Source organism: Epinephelus fuscoguttatus, linkage group LG13 (genome assembly GCF_011397635.1).
Source record: "Epinephelus fuscoguttatus linkage group LG13, E.fuscoguttatus.final_Chr_v1".
NCBI classification, from domain to species: domain Eukaryota; kingdom Metazoa; phylum Chordata; class Actinopteri; order Perciformes; family Serranidae; genus Epinephelus; species Epinephelus fuscoguttatus.
This window is the reverse complement of record NC_064764.1, coordinates 11749828-11765783: the sequence shown is the minus strand read 5'-3', so window position 1 is coordinate 11765783 and position 15956 is coordinate 11749828. Positions and strand designations below refer to the sequence as shown.

The following is a 15956-nucleotide window of genomic DNA, read 5'->3' as shown; positions in this document are numbered from 1 at the left end:
TTCAGTTTGAACAATGTTTGACATCCAGTTGTCTCTTCACTGAAGGCACTCACACCCTGGGCAAATCATACATCTGCTTGTTGTCTGCTCTGTCATTTGCTGGCACAAAACTCTGTTCTGATGGCTATGCTCCTGTAATGGAAGTCTCCTGTGTCAAAGGAGTTTTACAGATATAAAAAGCAGCTAGAAAACTGCCCTGGCTGTGTGGCCTCTCTGCACTGTTCATTAGCTACTGCAAATCTTTCCCAAAGACTAGCTGACCCATGGGCTAACCCCTACCCTTGCACTGATGACAAATTAACACAATTTAAAAAAAAAAAAATTCTTTTTCATATTATATTGCTGTTCAAAATTTTAAGTCAGTTAATACTGTGCTTTAGTTTCCAAAGACATTTCCACACATGTATGCACACACCTTCCCATAACCCATCATTTTCACAAAACCACTTTGTCTCTTCTTAAACTTCTTGTCATAGTGAGAGGCAGGAACATGAGGTGAAGCAGGTCAGAACAAAAAACAGCCAGGGAGATTACCATCACTTCCTTTCTTGTTCTTTACAAGACAAGCACCATTTGAGACCAAGAGATAGTCATTGATCTGGAACATCCTTATCACCCTCTCTTCATAATAGATAGTGTGGGTATTGGATTCAGATAAGAATGACATTTGATCAGTTGTTGTAATCATCACATGATTGTTTTCACTTCCTTCCACTGAGATCTGAGCTCACAGCTTGAGTGTCAATTTCTTCCTTTCAGGGTTTCTTTGTGTCCATCATCTACTGCTACTGCAACGGCGAGGTGAGTGGATCACTTTTTTCAAATGGCACTGATCACAAAGAAGTGGCACAACCACAGCAAAACTAGCAAATTAAAAATGGAAAACTAACAAAGTACTTGAATTAAACTTCAGTTTGGTGACAAATCAATTGTAGCCTCTGAAAAAGGGGAAAATTACTACAGTAATTACACACGTATTCGAGGGTCTGACTGAACAAGTAAAAAAGTGTCATTAGCTACTTGTCCTTTTACTTGCTACTTCAATTGTGTCTTGCCTTCTCAAATTAAATGTGATGAAAAGGGCTGTCATGAGATCAGTGATTCCCTCTGTCTCCCTTCACTGTCTCATACATTTTGTACTCAGCACTTCCAATTAGCATTCAGCATAGCCATTTTGGCCAGTTTTATCTTCACAAAGCTCCCTATGGTCTTTCTGCCTTTTCTCTTTTGCCTTTTGTAAACCACATTGTATCCTGTGCAACATTCCTGTCACCCTCCAGGACCTTTCGGAAGTTCTACAACAAACAACTCAAAACAACTCAAAATAAAACACATAAAACAACATTCTGTTGAATCTCAGCTCCATAAAGCATCATTTTATTATCAACACTGGACCAAATGACTCATGTAATGTGAAAGGGTCTCAGCCAACACGTACAATTAGCACCCTACTCTGCGGCTCTGCACAGCTTTAACCTGCTCTAAATACACTGCTTTAGTAATTCGACCCACACATGCAGGGTATAGTTGACACTAGAATAGAGAACAGTCGACAGCTGTGTCCAGTGAACAAGCTCAGAGTGTTTGCTACCTGCCATTACATTAAGTGGTGAAAGTGCTGAAAATCCGGAATATGAATACAAACATTTAGCCTCTTCAAAAATTTGCTGTTGTTTTGAAAGAGCTGGAGGAGACAAAACCAGAGCTAGAAGGCAAGTCAGTGTTGGACTTACACCAATCAGCTAAAACATTAAACCACTGACAGGTGAAGTGAATAACTTTGATAATTTTGTTCTAATGCTTTGATCTGCTAGGAAACCTTTGGCTCTGGCATTAATGTGGATATCACCTGACATGTTCCACCAACTCAAACACCACTGCAGATCAAGTAACCAGTGGGCCCGCAGTTTCTGCTGGGGGGCCACTGCCACTGGGGAATACTGTTGCCATGAGAGGGGGTACTTGGTCTGCACTGGTGTTTGAGGGGGTGGAACATGTCAAGTGGTATCCACGTGAATGCCAGAACCAAATGTTTCCCAGCAGAACAATGCACTGGAACAAAATAATCAAAGTTATTCACTTCACCCGTCAGTGGTTTTCATGTTTTGGCTGATGAGTGTACACTACTACATTATAAGTCATGTAGCCAAAAACATGTCTTCAGCGGGATGCTTATGTTGATCTGTGTTCAAACAGAAGGCAGTTGCTTGCTGATTTATTGACATTTTGTCATAGTACAGCAGTTTTTACTAGGGTTGGGTTGGTATGAGGAAAAAAAAAAAAAAAGGGTCCAGTTTTTGTGAAAAACCCCATCGAGTCGGTAATACTGGATTTTCACCACTTGGGGGTGCAATTGACTCATTTAAAATAAAAAATGAAATCACTGTCTGAGGGCTGCCGTAGAATGGCAACGAGGATGTCAGCCGACCAACACTCGCTAACCAGTCCCTGGTTGCGGCGATTTGCGATGCTGGCCAGCTAGGAATGAACTAGCAGCCAGTACAGTATAGTCCTCTCTCGGCTAGCTAACATTTAGCCGTGTTACTTACTGATCCATTAGAAAGAAAGCTAGCTGGACATCGGTTTTGAAGCCTATTTGGTCATGGAGCTCCCTCCATCTCTTGAACGCCTGGCTGAGGTTTACTCTTGTTTTTCCTCTTCTTTTATCACTCTCCTTTTTGCTCTTCTTTGCCTCCTCAGACAGAGGAGCTCCTTTTCTTCTGGGAGGCCGTTTTTCACTTACCTCCAAACTTTGTCCGTCTGCCATTGTGCTCCTGACTCAACTATCTCAAGCCCGGGCCAGTTCCTCATAAGGACCAGCTCCAGTCCCTGATTGGCTGACCGACCAGTTTGGCAATACATGACGCATTTCCTGCCGTAACGCAGATTTTTTTCCGCGAAAATTCGTCCCCGGTGGCAGAAGCTTATTGCAAAGATTGCAAAGTCACTAAGTAACCTATGTAAACGCTGATAGTCTGATTTTACTGTGTATACTACCCTGTGCAACCCACATTATTTTCATAATGATATATATATAGGCAAAAATGCTGTCTGTTGCTTCTTTAACACATTGTTTTTTTATTCCTTACAAATAAATTTGCAGTTTTAGCTTACTCAGTCAGTGCAAACAAGGGTTGACTCTTTCGTCTGGTTTAAAGCCCAAGTGTTGCCATATTGGCGCATTCTTTGATTTCTTCAAGACTAAACTGTCCGCCATTATCGACTCCCCCATCACTGTTAAACAAATTCCAGGCTACAGTAGAGGCCTCGGCGCATGTGCACTCGCACCCCTTAGCTTAGTCCCCGCCCCACCCCTCTCTCTCCTGCTTGCTGTATGCTTGGTGAAGAGGCAGACACAGGTGCTCACAGACTCGGGCGTACTATAACGCCGGATTTCCACTGGATGCGTGTCCGTTGTGGAACCGCAGCGCTGGTTATCCGCTGCGTGCTCTGCCATCCATCAATACCCACCGACTGCGTTTGCTGTGCAGAGCGGTGCAGCTCCGCCGGAAGACATCTCGGTGCACTGCCATGATTAATATCTCCTCGTCCATGGTGTTAACAGGGTGATATGACGTCTGAAAACCTCTGACCTGTTGACTTCGGGCCTGCGTCTGCCCATTATGTAGTTTTCAAGGTGTAGTGCAGGGAAATATGATCCGCGTGAACACTGTGTATTTTGAAAATTAACCGGATGTTTTATTTTGTTTCTGTGCACGACTTCCTGCCCCACACGATCTGCTCTGTGCTGAATTGCTGCGTTGTGTTCTGGCATCCGGCAAAAATAGAAGACCTGGGTATTTGTTGCGGAGGGCTCCGGACTGCCGGAGCTGTGACGGAGCTGGAACGCGGCACAGCTGCAGCCGGTGGAAACACACACATTGACTAGAATTGAATCCTATCGGCTCCGCTGCCGTGCCGGAGCGGAGACGCAACCAACACGCATCTGGTGGAAATAGGCCGTAAGCGGAGTGGACTCCGCGAGGAATGTCCACAGTCATTCGGGCTTCCATAGTCGAGCGCACTTCCACGTTATAGTTTCCTAAAAATCCCCACAATGTGAAAAATAAATGCCGAGCAGTCTCTTGTGTGATACTGGTGTCCAGAGCGGAGTCCGCACGGTCGTAAAATCTGAGCTTTGCACGCACAGGGCTTGTGGATGTCCGCTTTTAGTCTGGGCGGACCTCTGCGGAGTCCGCTCTGTGTACGTCCCGCCCGAGTACAGGCTGTCCAAGACGGAGTACCGAACCGAAATGGTATTACCGAGAACCGACCCAACCCTAGTTTTTACATTTTGAATTGGCTGAATTACAGTTCCTATAGCAAGTAACGTCAGTCTACACTGACACGCAAGAAATTAAAACAAATGATTTTTGATTTTGCAAGATGATTTTTTATATTTATAGCCTTTGTTCTTCCCATCCTCACAGGTCCAGACAGAGATAAAGAAAACATGGACACGCTGGAACCTGGCCTTTGAGTGGGAGGGCCCAGTGGTCTGCGGCCGCTATCGTTATGGCTCAGTTGTTGTCGGCATCAACAATAACAGCACAAGCAGCCAGTCCCACCTGGCAGGGGGTGGTCCTTCCACCCGCTCCACCACGCTTGTTTCAAGCCGTGTTTATCGGAGCACAGCTCCCCCCATGGTCAACATGCACGCCACCCTCCCGGGATATGTGATTAGTAACTCAGACCCATCCATACCTGAAGAACCTGAGGACAGTGGCCCAAAGCAGGTGGACGATATCTCGCTGAAGGAAAATCTGCTTGTACTTAGCACCAGTGCAACAGCTGAGGATGAGGAGGAAACACTGTAGCCATCGTCTAAAAAAAAAAAAAAAAAAAGTTTTTAGGTGAGCTGTGCCACCACTTTTAAAGAGGGTATCAATGGCAAACAATTTCTGGCTGTTATGCAAGAAATGGGAAAATGTTTTGAGCCCCCTCACAAAAAAGAACATAAAATACAAGGGTCAAAAGATAAAAAACATCAAGGCCAACTGATGGTTTGACACAGACCGTGAACCTGAGCGGCCAGTATTAAAAGCAAATCCAGAGCTACACTTTTCATTCACCATGTAAACATTTTTAGCCTTGGTGTTACATGTTGTTGATTACTCATGGAGATTGTTTGTTTAAGGATATGTATCGTAGGAGTGTAAGTGTGCCAAAAGGTCACTGGAAGAATGAAACACATTTGAAATGATGCATTTGAATGAGCTTGGCTGCTGCATTGACCTTCTAGCTTAAGACCATCATTTATCACCTTCAGAACCTCTCAGGGAGGGCAATGCCATTGTGCTTTCTGTTGTTAAGAATAGAAATTATGCTGTTGCTTGGACTGTCTGACTTTATGAGAAGTAGGTGCAAATCTGCTATTGTGATGCTGAATACCACAACTGAGGAAAGTGTTAAACCATAGTTGGTAAAAAAAAAAAAAAAAAAAGCACACTGTATGTTTAAACTCGGGGAAACGGGCGGTAAGAAAAAAGGTATTTTTTTTTTATTTGTTTGTTTTTTTCTAAATATGGGTACTACCATTTTCTTAGCTGTAAAAGAAAACACTTGGAATGTGTATACATGATGAACCTTTGTTCTTGCCAACAAAGGTTCACATAATTTGAACACTGAACATGTACAGTAGATTACTGTAATTTCCTTCCCATATTCCAAAGCTACATATACAATGTAATTTACTGGAGTTTCTAACCCTCCTGTTGGCTGAATTTTAATTCCAGCTGGTGACAGTATCTCCCATGCAAGAGGACGCCGTGTTCTGATGAATCCTTGTCTTGGACTAATTAAGTGTCATGGTGACAGGCTTGCTTGTACAGTCAGCCCACTTTGTGAAGAGAAACTTTCAAGCTACAGCTGCCAGTGGAACTAAGTGAAATGTATGCAGATCTTTTTTCTGTTTCATATTACCTTGAACTGCTGACTTGTGGATACACTTGCTATGTTTACAGTACTGCTTGTAAGCAGGGCCACAACAATTGTTACAGGCAGTAACACGTACCATTGTTATAGGAAAGAGAAAGTGACATTATGTCTGTATTAAAATCCTAATTTTTGTATTTTCAAGAATCACCTTTGTGCTGACTGTGAAGGGCTACATTTGGTCATACGGTTGGTTAAAGGTTTTGTGTCTGCTTTGTGCATGCATATTTGTCAGTGCATTAGATGGTGTGTATGGATCTTGTACACGTGCCTCTCCTGCTCCAGCAGACGCTTTTAAGAAGTCAACTTTAAAGGATTCTTTTCAGTCTTGTCCGTGTGTGTGCTAAATACATCAGGCTGTTTTTCTGTGTGATATTTGTTTGTCCTCTCCTTCCCTTCTTCCTCCATGTTTCCTCCCTCCCGGCTTCCCTGTTAACTGCTGATAAAAGTTCAATGTTTTCAACAACTACCTGTTGAAGTGCTTTTTGATATTCCAGCTGTCAGCTGATTGGATGTGCTGGACAAAGTATTTTTCCACATTTCATTTGAAAACAAAACGACATCAACAACATCAACAACAACAACAACAAAACCAATGAGGAATGTAAAGGAATTAGTAGTCAGTGTTGTCATACGGTACATAATAACGTTGTTATGCATAGTAAAATGCCTAATGTGATGGTTCTGTTAGTGTGTGTGTGTGTGTGCGTGTGCGTGTGCGTGCGCTAGTGGGCGTTCTCTAGTAAGTTCAGCTTGTGTATGTCACAATGTGAATAGAGAGCAGAAACCATGGTGGGTGTTTGTTACCATGTAGTGGTTAATCCTACCTCTTATCCAAATAATGACATTAAAGATGTAACAATTATTGGAAGATTAAGTTTTATTGATGTTCACATATGCTACGGCCAATTTTGCAGTTGCCAATTGCATGTCTCTGGAGTGTGGGAGGAAACAGAAGCAGAAGGTCTGGAACCCCCCTTCTTTGGAAAAACGGGGAATTGTCCCCTCGAATATATCATTTTAGGAAACTATACAATTTTAAATTATATAATATTAAAAACTGAAAGGACTTGTGCCAATTATATACGCAACATGATGCATTTATAACTTTAAAAAGATAGCATCCTCGCCCATCATCTGCCTCGCAATGGTTTGGTCCAGACATGTCAGACACCTTTATTTACTTCTAGTTTTCAAAAGATCAAAACACGTTACCAGTTGTAACCAGACAGAGTTTTGTTCACTTCATTAACTCGCGGTGTAATCTTCTGCGTGAATGCAGCAGTCATACAAACAGCCCAGCTGCTAAAAATCATTCACACTCAAAGAATTTTGGACCAATTTTAGTGCACTTTGGATTGTTACAATTTACAGAGGTGTGTTTACAAAAGGGAATACTGCATTCTCATACCATTTTTTTTATCTTTTGCAAATGATAACTGTAATATTTCTATATTTAAAATCAAATTTAAATTGAAAATCAAACACCTTAAATGATTAAGTTCCAAGTATATTTTTCCTGCATTTGAAGTTGTTGCCATGGTGTGATTTTGTTTATAGTCTTTTAAATAAATGAAGACTTGATATAATTACAGCAAACATCAAGTGTCTGGCAGCCTTCATAATAATGTGTGTTGTTGTTTTTTACTCTGACAGTAAAACAAATAAATTTGCTTCTTTGGGAAAATTAAATTCAATTTGGCATATATTAGCTTTAATTCAGTTAACAGATTTTGTCTCTCTCCTACTACTGTAAATAACCAGTATGGCGTGTGCGTGTGTGTGTGTGTGTGTGCGCGTGTGTTTGTGTGTGTATATGTGTCTTATTTATTGGCCGTTGAGGTCAGCAGAATTGGCAGAAAAAAGAAAAACCAACATCCGATCACTTTTCAGTGCACCAAAACACCAAGTAAATAGAGAGACCCTGTAGTATGAAAGGCAATTTAATAAAATATTTTTTAAAAAGTCTTACATAACATACTAAAAACATTCACATAGGGGCTACTGTATTGAGGAGGGATGCTGTTCTAAACATTATTATTACTTTTAATATAATTATTAAATACATTTGACCATGCGGGTTCCATGTTGGCACAAACTGGCACATCCTTTTTAAGAGTGTATTCATCTAGGAAAAAAAAAAAGATTTTTTTGCTTTGCAGATCCAAACTGTTGGTAAAGTTCTCTATAGGTTGGGATGTGGATGTTTGTCACGTCCCAAAGTCCTCTCTCTCAGACGTTCCGACATCCCATTAAAGTCCATGTCAAATACTGATGTCTTGGCAGAGATATTCCAGAAGCTTGCCGAGAAATAAAACGAAAAAGGTCTTATCTCAGTGGGGTAGCTCCTCTGCAGAACTGACAAGAGGCTCTACAAATTGATAGATTGAGCACTCAAAACTCTGATAAAGAGATGGTTGTTTTTCAATTGGCAATGAACTCCTCAGTCTCCTTGTTTGGGCTGGAACCCCTAGGGAATTCACTGTCTGGGCCTTCCTGATCCTCATTTGAATCAAGCTGGTTGTTACTGACCAAGTATCTGTCAAGATATGGACCATGCAGAAAACCATATCTTTTATGTAAGATTCACTGGATGTTTCCAGTTCAACAGACTCCTTTGATTGTGGGGAAGTAGGATGCCCGAGTGATTTCACCTAATGCACGTTCACCCTTTTCGTCATCTGTGCTGCCATCAACTCCAGTGTGTTTCAGAGTAGTGGGACCTCGTCTGTGCGACTCCTAGCATCACACCAAAACATGAAATGAATTCCCCAAAGGGCCGACTGCCCTTTGGGGGTGCTGCTGACTTTGATTGTCTGCATGTAACAAGCCTATGTGGAGAGCAAAAGAGGCGGAACGCAGTCTGGCCGAAATGCAATCTCTGAACCCATCGAATATCATCTGATACCAATTAAGCTTTTCATTAGCTTTTTTCTAATTTATCTGCATTTATGTGCTGATATCTCTTTATAGAGATTAGGTGTATGGCTAAACTTCATAAGCAGAACTTATGCTTATGATGTTTGGTTCTGCATTACCTGCATCAGTCTGTTTATTCAGTGTGTGACTGCGTATACCAGACTGTGAACCCTGGACCTTGACGGTTTGGTTCGAACTGATACAGCCCTAGTCAGAGGTGTTGAATCGTGATATGTAAGTTCATAACCACATAACTTGAACTCAGCAGTTCACTTGCGCTTAATGCATGTACCTGCAACCTGAAGTCTATTTTTAATGCTTTTTCCTCTGACTATATTAGCAGTGCATGGCACATTGAGCATTGTCAAAAAATCCCAGGTATGGTTTAGCTACATGACTGGTATTGACAAGGAGTTACTGTACATGACAGTATGCAGGAACAGCTAAACAGTACTGTTGTTTTTTATTCACAAATCAAAAGCAACTGCAAATCTGCAACTCAAGAGGACATATGATAGATTAAAGGTTTGTTAGAAAAAGGTCTCTGATAAGGGGCCGGCAACTAGCCTGATAAGAATACAATTTGCAGAGCACAGTTCCACAAGGTACTTTGAAACTGACAGTATGAGAACATCCTGTGTGCCTGCACAGCAGCTTGGATACTGGATCCTGTGGCTGAAATAATCCTCCAAACAAACAAAACCAAAAAAAGAAAAACAGAATGGCAGATGGCACAGCAAGTAGACAACACGAACACTATGGAATGGGAGCTAAAGTGGCAAAATATGAAATAAAATCAAAACTGACAAGTTTTTAAAAGCAATACGGCTGGACTCAAACAAACACCAAGCCCTGCAATAGGCTTTAATTGCCATACTGTGTGCAGGCCCACAATCACAAATGTGAAATTGCTGCAAAACAAGTTAACACCGTTAGTCTTGAGGTGCATTACGCTAAGTGAAGGTACTTTTCTTACTGAATGTCTCACTTGAGAATTATGTGCAAAATACCTGAAGAGCCGGCATCACTGAATCACCAGTCAGTATTACCATTTGTTCTGACAGTCTTTCACACAACAGCCCCTGTGAGAGATTATTTTCCCTTCAGCAGTCAATTATTTGAACATATTAGGTAACCCTGACCCCAAACTAATGTCTCCTGTCCCCCTCCAGCAAAAGTATGTTTCTGTTATTAAATACTGAACAGTCTCAGAAGCCACGCAGCTCCGTGAATCATCTACTTGCAACTTTCTGCCTCATCATGCCAACTGAGACATCTCATTGAAATAACTGAATAGCCTGCTATCCTGCCAAGATATGCAATTTGCAGGCCTTCCAAAATTGTGAAGGGGCTCCAAAATTTAATGAGTTCTTCCCTGGCCCATGTTACACCCTTCAACCAAATTTCATGAAAATTGGGCCAGTTGTTTTTCTGTAATCCTGCGAAAAACACATTAATCAACCATCAAACAAACTGAACCAACAACATAATGTAACTGGCGGCAGTAATGAGATGACTGTTCCATGAACTTGATTTTTCATTTACCCACCATTACCAAGTGATTCATGTTCAGTATCCACTCAGTTTATTAAATCAGAATCATTTATTTTATTTACATGGTGCTAAATATAACACATTAGTAGTTCTAGAAAAAAATTCAGAAGTCTTTGTTCTTAAAACTAGCCTCAAAACCAGCCACAACTCAGCCCTGAACAAGAGTGACAGTCTGCTATTGAGCAATCAACGGACTGCAGTGCTCACAGCGCTTCCTTTTCCTACCAGATCTGTGTGCTAGGTACCCCAACACAAGGGGAACCAAAAATGGTACGGTATGCAGTGGTTCAGTTGGTACCATCCACAACTTTTCGCAGTGGAAATGGAAAAAAAAAAGCGTACCGAGCTGAGCTGAACTGTACTGCTCAGTGGAAATGGGGCTTAAGTGTGACTGTGTATCTGTTGCTGAGAAGTGGCCCACTGTGGCCACATGGTAAAATGATGAATTCTTGCATATTTAATGTCCAAAGTTCTTCAGTCAGTTTAAACACATGATCAGCAGGTGACCTGACTGACAGAAAATGGGATGTGAAAACAAATATGTCTCCTGGTGAGATAAGGTGTGTTGACATCTTTAGCGTGAAGCGGTCAGTTGTAAATGTAGGGATGAAATGCAGCAACAAAGCAATTCTGGTTTCCAGACTCAAATTCCACTGAGAGTCATTTTTATAGGCGCCCTGAAAGTCAACGTGACAACGTGACAACATAGATTGAGTCAATTCAGCACTCTCACACTGAAAATGTCACTCAAAAGTACTTTTGAGTAACCATTGCTTTTTGTGAAACCCTGGGATATTTCACATGAACACAGAGAAACTTTTGATTCAAACATTGCCAATTCATGAAAGTAATAAAGACTCCATCAGGGGGAAAAAACAGTACAGTACAGGGCTGGATATTTAGTTATTGAATTGTTACAAATGTCAATGGGATTTAGAAAGTTTTCTTACTTCTAAAACAATGTGACACCTAAAAGAAAACAAGTGATCAGATGTATTAACACTGAAACAACTTTGCGAGCCAGCTCAAGCCTTAAGTGAAAAGTTACACACAGTATTAATACATTATCACATGGCTACTTTAGTCATATATCAGTTCTATGGGTTATACATAGATGGCAATATACAGTAATACACACTGTATGTGATATAAATTAAGACTAGCTTTGCAAGTAGACAAAATAATTGAATAGCACCTTGCTCCCCATGGCCCCATCCTAATAGATTTTCAAATTAAATGGCCATTTCATTAAGCCAGCAATTATTTCAAAGAGCCTCTCTTCAGAGCAGTAATGATTACATTCAGCAGATAATACCCTTTGCTGGTTTGAAGTGTCTCAGGCAAATGTGACTTTATAAAATATCACCAATTGGGAAAGTAAGAGGATGAATTATGATTAAGTTAGTTCATAGCTCAAATAAAGATAGCTACAATAATACATTAGTATACTGATGCTTCCCACTAAGCAAATAACATCCACAGATTGGCTTCCTCAGGTCCATATGTCATAGCTATCACCACGCCAAACCACAAAAAAAGTCCTTGATTCAGCTTTGTATGGTGTCTATTTTTCTCCAAATTTCATCCAGGATGGTCATGTTTTAACATCTAGTTTATAATTTAACAAATCACCAAACTTTTTTGTGAAAACACAAAAATCTAATTTCAGGCTTTAAGAATTAGCTAAATTAATCATTCCGGTGAACCTGTTAAGGAATTAAGTTTTGAAATAATGTGACAATCAGTTCTTCTCATACATGCGTGTTCTGCATGTAGCTTGGACTATATCATTTTTGCCCCAGAAGTTATGGTAGTGTGTGGCACATAGCTCACTCTCCCTTTGACTGTTCTTATGTGGGTCGTTCTACTCTCCCGAAATGTATTATGATGTACGTCCCTGTGTAACCTGGAATAGGGGCATTTTGAAGATGAGTCTATATGTTTGAGGCACTGCTTTCTGGATGAGCAATTTCTTTGGACCACGGCCACCCAAAAAAAAACAAGGTCACTTTTGGTATTCAAACAATGACTTCGATTGCCATCCTACAAAATGTGCAGACTGAATAATTACCATGATTCTGATACCAGGAGGAGTGCATCATATACTCTGGTTAATTCCATTGACTTAATGATGGAGTTGGCCCCAAATTGGAATTCAAAATTTCTTTACCTATTGTTGTATAAAGTTAATGTGTACACAAGTCAGCCACTGATGGCAAAAGCCATCTGTTGCGGTAGTATGATATCCGGACGGATGGCGTCAGTTCATAACATGGCCAGATGGCACCTGACGCAGTGGTATGATATGCCACAGGGTGGCATCAGTTTTAAACACTGCCGGTAACAACATAAGGATTTGGAAAATCCTATAGTGTGAGCAGGAATGGTGTTAGAAAGGTCCAACAAACCTTGGAATCACACCCCAGTGTTCGTTTCCTGTATGAATGTAGAAGCAAACCATGATGTTTTTTCTAAACCTAACCATATGCTTCTGTTGCCTAAACCTTACCATGTGCTTTCGTTGACATGCCAGTGCTGGTAGCGGCATCCTGGGATGTCAACTGCAAACGCAAGAAGATACCTAGTGTGTTATATATAGACGTAAAAGTCCACTGACAAAGAAGCAATATGTCACAACTTGGAGTGAGAACATGTTGCACTAGAGAAGCAACAGTAAGTGGCAGGCTGGCGTGTGGTGGACGCATTAACAACAGAGTCGATGAGTACATGGAGTTTCTTTAGAATGTCACCACAGAGCTTTTTGAGAAGCAGGAATAAGAACACATTTCTGGACCTGGTGAGAGACTTATTGGTCACAGTCATGAGACAGGAACAAAACTATGTAATTAATGCCTACCAGCTGGAGTACCTCTTCATTAACCAAGGATTGAAAGACAGGAAAATACAACCTTGATTCCATGGTAACAGCCATAGACATATATACATAGACACCACATTGACTGCCGCTGCCTATCAGAGCCGACGTCCTCGCCAGCCGCCATCTTGGATGGGTCTCGCTTCGCCTCCACGGTGCATTCACTTTTATTGAGGAAGGAGCTGTATGCACAAGTAAAATAGAATAACTCACTGAATTTTCAACTGATTTTCACGCGGTTTGGTTTGTTACAAACGGCACACATGTAGTTATGATACAGGATGCGTTTGTACATTAAAAATGCTGGATTTCATGCTTTAATACATTCTGCAGATAGCATCAGCATGTTATTTAGGTCACAACACAGCTCTTTTATTCACCTCAACCCCAGAGTGGGATGTATATATATATCTATCTATATATAGATAGATAGATATAGATATACACACACATATACACACGTGTGTGTGTATATATATATATATATTGTGTATATTGTGTGTATACAGTATATAAATACTGTATGTGTGTGTGTGTATATATATATATATATATATATATATACACACACATACAGTATTTATATACTGTATACACACAATATACACAATATATATATATATACACACACACACATGTGTGTGTATATGTGTGTGTATATCTATATCTATCTATCTATATAGATATATAGATATAAATATATATATATATATATATATATATATATATATATATATATATATATATATATATATATATATGTATATATATGTATATATATATATATATATATATACATCCCACTCTGGGGTTGAGGTGAATAAAAGAGCTGTGTTGTGACCTAAATAACATGCTGATGCTATCTGCAGAAAGTATTAAAGCATGAAATCCAGCATTTTTAATGTACAAACGCATCCTGTATCATAACTACATGTGTGCCGTTTGTAACAAACCAAACCGCGTGAAAATCAGTTGAAAATTCAGTGAGTTATTCTATTTTACTTGTGCATACAGCTCCTTCCTCAATAGAAGTGAATGCACCGTGGAGGCGAAGCGAGACCCATCCAAGATGGTGGCTGGCGAGGACGCGCTCAGGCAGTCGATGTGGCGTCTATGTATATATGTCTATGGTAACAGCTGCCCATGAAGGAAGGACTTTAATCTTTTAACACATCCAGTTTCCATGGGCAGTCGCACATGCACACACAGGCAAATCGCATTCACTGGAGCATGGCTAAATGTCCCCTTGTGTGGCACTCTCTGATGTCAGTGTTTCACTTTTCATTCAATCAAGCTATGAGTCAGAAGTTCAGCTTCCATTTAATAGTCTTAATCAATTTCATCCCACCATTTCTATTCATCTCTGAAGCTTTTTGCCTGGTGCTATATTTAATTCTAGCTTTTTCCAGTTAATTTCCACCTGGCTTTTGAAATAAGGTCAAACAAGCCTTTTATTTTATTTTTCTTTATGACACCGGTGTCATTAGCAAATGTACTATACTTTACACAGCTTGGTTATGCCAACTTCCATTTAGATGCTTTATACCTTGCACTTCAGAAATGTCAGAGAATGAGCCTGTGCTATGTTAGAATTCATATACATACTTTGTGGGAAAGACAAGATCAAATACCCTGGTTAAATATCCAATAAGCAATCTTTTGGTCTTTTCTTTCATCCTTTTCATCTGTGTCTGTGCATAAAATAACATGGAAATCGACTGTAACAGACTGCACACTGTGTTCAGAAGGCCATATGGCAGCAGGAAGTGAAGACTGTTATTGTCATCAAACAGCCATTTCAAACCTCTCTAGCTAATATCTACAAATCCCATGCTGTCTATAGATTGAATTCTGAGGCTGTACCGTAACCTATCACAGGATGAAAGACAAAAGAAAAGGAAATGCAAGTGATGTGTGACAATCGTTGATTCAGCAACCTACACAGGGTACTGGTCCACCTGCTGTCTGCTTTCTTTTTTCCCATCGCTGAAAATAAGGGTAGGCATATGGACTAAAACTGCCCTTTGAGAGCGAAATAAAGTGACTCACATTTTGTCACAATGTTGTAAATGCCTGAATTTGACTTTCTAATTTCCTGAATCTAAATCATTATGCCATTGGATTCTTTAATTTCTTTCAGAACAGCCTTTTGAATTTCCACCATCTACTAAAGAGAGCTAAAAACAAAGCAAAAAAAATCAGTATCTGCATTACATGTTATTGTAAGATGAGATTTATTTTGTTTTAGTGTTGTTCTGAATGTTGTTTTATTTTGGGTATTTGTTGAATATTTCATGATTTAGTTAATGGCTCATTATTTGATAAATACATTATTTACATTTGTTGGAATGAGGAACTATATACATAAGCTGCTTTGTAGTGTTTGTTTACATTGGGCGGAGTGATATGTGTCAATGAATTGTCAGTTGTCCTACTTTTCTTAAGGGACATTAAAGTATTCACATGTTTTCCTCCAGAGAAGTTGTCCCTGTGCTGTTATTACCCACGCTACCCTATATATAGTATTATACAGTTAATGCTAACTCAACACTGGCATTACATTATTATTGCATTCTATTTCTGTATTGCTACCCAGGATGCAGCACTCACCTAGTAAGGTTTATAATTTTCCCAACCCACTTTAGATGAAACCACAGCCATTTCCATGTGGTGA

General features: G+C 40.2%; 1 protein-coding gene across 5 annotated transcripts in view; it reads left to right on the top strand.

Annotated features, from left to right (window-relative positions):
- pth2ra (parathyroid hormone 2 receptor a) overlaps nt 1-6564 on the top strand; it is a 91372-nt gene extending 84808 nt beyond the window's left edge. For all 5 annotated transcript variants that reach the window (XM_049594939.1, XM_049594940.1, XM_049594936.1 and 2 more), the window contains 2 exons: nt 760-801; nt 4431-6564. In XM_049594939.1, the coding sequence (XP_049450896.1) occupies nt 760-801; nt 4431-4817 (429 nt within the window). In that variant the 3' untranslated portion in view covers nt 4818-6564. The remainder of the gene's footprint in view (nt 1-759; nt 802-4430) is intronic.
- Nucleotides 6565-15956: the final 9392 nt, after the last annotated feature.